The 5,227-nt window shown below is 36.5% G+C and overlaps 1 protein-coding gene across 1 annotated transcript; it reads left to right on the top strand.

The window, feature by feature from the left end:
- The first annotated feature begins 282 nt into the window (after window positions 1-282).
- On the top strand, window positions 283-1,332 carry LOC110900762. The gene has a single exon (XM_022147628.1). The coding sequence runs from the start codon at window positions 283-285 to the stop codon at window positions 1,330-1,332; it is 1,050 nt and encodes a 349-aa protein (XP_022003320.1).
- The last annotated feature ends 3,895 nt before the right edge of the window (window positions 1,333-5,227 follow it).

Raw genomic sequence — 5,227 nt, 5'->3', positions numbered from 1 at the left:
TTGGAGCGGACCTGCTAGCCTATATATAGTCCAATGAGCAGATCATTTGTAAAGATTTGTCGAAACTCGTACCGAGGTGCTGCCGGATCGAGATTGTACCAGAATCTGTTATATATCAATAGAAAAGGTGTTTAAAGTGATATTCAAGCTGTTCCTGAATCAAATACTTATTTTCCGCACCTGTAATTGATAGAATTACCTCTGAACGACTCGTTCGGGTCGTAGAACGATCCTACACAATCTCAAACCAACGAAGAAATCGCAACCCTGGTCACTCAGCAGATGGCTGCTGTACTTCCGAATGTAGTAACCCAGATTCATCAGATATACAACAACAATAACAACAAAAGCGCCCAGTGTAATTTCAAGACCTTTAATTCAGCCAAACTGCTAAAATTTTCTGGGTCTGAAGGAGCAACCGCACTCTTGCAATGGTTCGAAAGTATAGAAAGCACATTCCGCCATGTTCAGTGTCCCAATGAGCGCAAGGTAGATTTCGCTTCGAGTGTCTTTCAAAGGAGAGCACTCACTTGGTGGAATGGTATTATGAGAGACCGAGGTGCCGATGTAGCAATGGAACTGATGTGGGAAGAATTTAAGGATCTTATGAAGAAAGAATTCTGCCCACGAAGCGAAATTAGGGCACTTGAAAATGAGTTCTATTATTTAAAACAAGATAGTGGGGAAAACCGTTCCTACACTGACCGATTTGAACAGTTAAGCCTACTTTGCCCCATTATGGTCACACCTTTGGATCGGGCCATTGAGAAATACATCGATGGTTTACCTGACCCTGTCCAAGACATTGTCACTGGCAGCCAACCTGCAATGCTTAGGGAGGCTAAGGAATTAGCTGTTATCTTGACTGACTCTCAGGTTAGAAAAGGTAAGTTATTTCGACAAGGAGACAAGAAACAAGACACCGAATCCGTTACCGAGAATTTGAAAAGATCAAAGGCCGAATCTTCTAAAGGTTCTAGGAAGCGCAAGGCTCTAAAGAATTTTGCAATTCCTGCACCTGCTCCACTGAACTCAGTACACTTTAAGGGATTTTATCGTGGGAAGCAACCTCGGTGCAATCTTTGCAATTATCATCACGCGTCAAATTCCCCTTATCGCCAGTGTACAATTTGTGGTTTATTTGGATATCTAGCTGTGACCTGTCGTATCCAGAACCGAGCAGCCCCTCCTCAGACTCGCCCAAGAGCATGTTTCAATTGTGGTGACTTAAATAATTTCAAGCGAAACTGCCCCAAGCTTGCCAATGCTAATGGACGAGTATTCAACATCAACGAGGCTCAAGCTAATGATCAAGCGCTTATGATCATTTGAACCTCTAAATTTCGTGTTTATTATCAAGATAAATGTACATATTTTAACTATGTTTGTAATGACATTATAAATTTCAAGAAGTTTATCTTTATCTCTGTTATTCAATTTTCAATCTCAAACTCTAACATGATTGCACTATGTGTGATTTCAAATTTCATGCTAATTTTGAGGATTCCGTTCTTTAGGAACTAAATCTTATAATTTAGTATAATGTGATTGCACTCTGGTGCATTCATACAAACTTGGTAACACGATCAATACAAGTTAATACTGTTTATGATCATAGCATTATATACATGATTTGTTTATCTAATATGTATAACACATGATTATAAATTCAATTTGCTTCGTATGTTGATTTAACGTACTTAATTTGATAACTTAGCATACCTAGCACATGAATTGAGAACATTTTCTTGATATGCTTACATTATGATGATAATGTATGAATTATATATGTTGCATTCTACCTGTTTGGTTAAGTATGAAACATATATAAATATTCGTACTAGAATAAAATACCTACTACCCAATTTGTTGTATGCAGAATAAGTAGTGCTATTATTACTAGTATGAAATGCAATTTGATTTGACAGATATATTATTGTGACAATATTTAGTTGATAGTTCGACCTTATTATTTGTTTACCCTTGATTAACAAGAGGAGCTATGTGGACCATGTGACGAAACGAGTAATTATGGGTGCACACTTAATTATGAGTTTCGACGCATGAGAATCATAGTAAGCCTTGTTAAGTATGGTGGCATAAAATCTAGAGTGATTAAGGTAACCGGAGGAGTATGATGCGATAAGAACACGGTGGATACGCCGATGGTACTTCCTATATATAAGTGTTCTTATTGTGTTATTCTTCAGAACGTTGCTGAAATCATTTAGTGATTTTATGTTATCTTGGACCATTATGTGATTATGTGTTTTAGTTTTATTTGTGTGGTTATTTTCGATGGAAGACGACAAGTACATTCATTAACTCAAATCGAGCCGACCGGGAGTATATTATGGTGTTAAAGGTGACGATCTTGATGCCATAGGTATGTTGACCCGTCTCCTATGCATGAGATGCTCATGGTGCATTGGATGTACCTCGGGGGACAATAGAAACTGTGTACATGTAGGGCTTGAATGTACACCCTTTTGTTTGATAGGAATTACACTAGGAGCTTAGTATAACATAGTGCCATACTTAAATGATTTGTGAACACTAGTCGACTATCACAAGTTTCAAAGGGTTGGATACCTTGAGATACTTTGAATATCCCAAATCACATTTTGAATTCCCTTCCAAATGATGCTCCGCATCTTTGGGATCTAGCAATCTGCTTATCCATTAGTTGTTTCAATTCCACTCTACGGTCTCCTTCGAATAAATTTCGGGACGAAGTTTCCTGAAGTAGGGGAGACTGTGACACTTATGCTCCGTAAACACACACAATGTAGGACACTATCTTTTATTAAAGAAACAATGTGTTTTGGTCTCAAAAATTTGTTTATTTTGGTTTTATAATTTCACATTTTGATTCTAGTTCATTTCAAGCTTTAAATCGCTTTCTGGAAAGTTAAACGTGAACTGATGCGTAAACGTAATCAGTTTAATGCGGCAAACACTCTGGAATAGTGACATAGGCTTAACATACCTTAAATAACATTTATATAACATAGAAATAAGTTTTGAAAGCTTTGGTGTGTCAAAAATAAGTTTATTCACACTTAAGGACTTTTTCCGTCAAACTGCTAAAGTCTACTGATTCACATAGTATCGAACATTCTGGAACTTGATCATAAGTTAAACATGCCCAAAATATCCTTTACAAAGCTTAGAAATAGGCTTTGAGGTGTTTGGTGCGCAAAAATAAACTTATTTGATCAACAGGGACTAAAAGCGTCAAAAAGTGCCTAAATGACCAGATTCATTGTATCTAGTCCAATTTTGATACTTTGATGGTTTTTACCCCTTGATTTCAATACCATTTGATTGTTTTGAGTGTCCCATGGTTTAGAAATACCTTGTGCCCACATGTAAGGTCTAGATCAAGGCACGTTTTACGAGGAACAATCCTAACGGTTCTCCAAAATCTATAAATACCCATGCTTTCATTCACTTCAACTCACAGTTGATTCATTTTGATCTAAGTTGAGGTTTAAACACTTCATACCTGAGCAAACTTGGATCAAACTTCCTAGCGTGGACCCTTTGTAAGTATTTTTTCGTGTTTTTATGCGCTTTTAGCACGAAAGCCAAACAGTGTTTGACTTTCTGCTTTGACCACGAGTTGGTCAATACGAAGTTCGTTGAACTTCGCAATGTGAGCGTAATCACGATGGTTATAGTCCCGTGTTACTATACCTACTGATTACCACGTTGACTAGGCGTAGTGACGAGTCATAGTTTCGGCCAAAATGCGTATTCATGCGTATTTTGCAACCAAACTATTCTTGGGTATCAAAACCGTTTATTTTGATATCAAACTTGTTTTCTAAATTCATTAAAGATGTTTTAACATGTTTAACTCGTCACTTTTAGGATAGTGCTTGTGTAGAGTCGTAAGTCAAGCGGTTTTGACAACCGCTTAGACTTTCGAACCCGACCCGTTTGGTCAATCATTAGGATCCGACCAAACAAATAATGTGACCATATTTGTATAGGGAATAACCTTTTGAGGTTATACCTTATGGTCACTTCGTTTATTTAGTTGTATGATAGGTAGTTTATATGCCTTAGGAAAATGACCAAAATGCCCTTTTTCGCATAATTTCATTTTAAGCATGTGTAACACATTTTTTGACATCTAGACTGATTATATAACATAATTAGATATGTTAAGGCATATAATACTTGTCATAGGACTAGTTAGGCGTCTCGAACGCGCTTTCGCGCGAACGACGCGTTAAAGTGGCGTAAGCTACCTTAATGTGTCGTAATGGGTTGTAAGCGCTTAGGATAGGTTTCGATTTAGAATATAGGCTTTGTTAAACCATATAACATGAGTTCCAACACTCATTTGGTTTACAAGACCTCATTCTACCCGATCTTCCGATTTAGGTGTCGATTCCCTAACATAGTATCTGTTACCCTAGGAACCGCTTCAACACTTTAACTCTTGGTCTTTTGAGCTTTGTTATACCCTTTGAAGCAGGACTATATGCAACCCCAAGCGAGTACATAGTTCCCCTCTTTTACCATTTTCAAATGTTTTGGGGTGATTCATATGTGTAATCGATCTGTTTTCAAAATGTGTGGCATATGTGTGTTCACTAAGTGCTTTTATGTGTATTATTCTGATTATGCAAATGTAATGTTTTATCCTTAAGTGATCTATCTATCTTCATAGCTAGATTCATATAGGATATTTGAAGTACAGTCTTAGATCTTCCTATCTTCATAGTAAGGTTTTTAAGAAGTACTTTACAACTCGATGGTTGGTTTTTGTGTAGTTTGTTGGTGATTTAGATAACGAAACTAGATAATACAATAAGCACATGGTGGATGCGCCGCTGGTACTTCTTATATATAAGTGTGCTTATTGTATTACCTTTCGTGGCGTCATCCCGAATCACCATTAGGATTTAGGATTGTTTTGATTCAATAATTCAATATGACAAGAACCCAGGATCCCTGTAGTATCTATCTATCTATCTATCTATCTATCTATCTATCTATCTATCTATCTATCTATCTATCTATCTATCTATCTATCTATCTATCTATCTATCTATCTATCTATCTATCTATCTATCTATCTATCTATCTATCTATCTATCTATCTATCTATCTATCTATCTATCTATCTATCTATCTATCTATCTATCTATCTATCTATCTATCTATCTATCTATCTATCTATCTATCTATCTATCTATCTATCTATCTATCT

This window comes from Helianthus annuus, chromosome 13 (assembly GCF_002127325.2).
Source record: "Helianthus annuus cultivar XRQ/B chromosome 13, HanXRQr2.0-SUNRISE, whole genome shotgun sequence".
Classification (NCBI taxonomy): Eukaryota; Viridiplantae; Streptophyta; class Magnoliopsida; order Asterales; family Asteraceae; genus Helianthus; species Helianthus annuus.
This window is presented reverse-complemented; position numbering and strand designations above follow the sequence as displayed.

Bases quoted from the DNA above. Each gene is read 5' to 3' on its own strand.
- LOC110900762 (XM_022147628.1), top strand. From the start codon at position 283: ATGGCTGCTGTACTTCCGAATGTAGTAACCCAGATTCATCAGATATAC.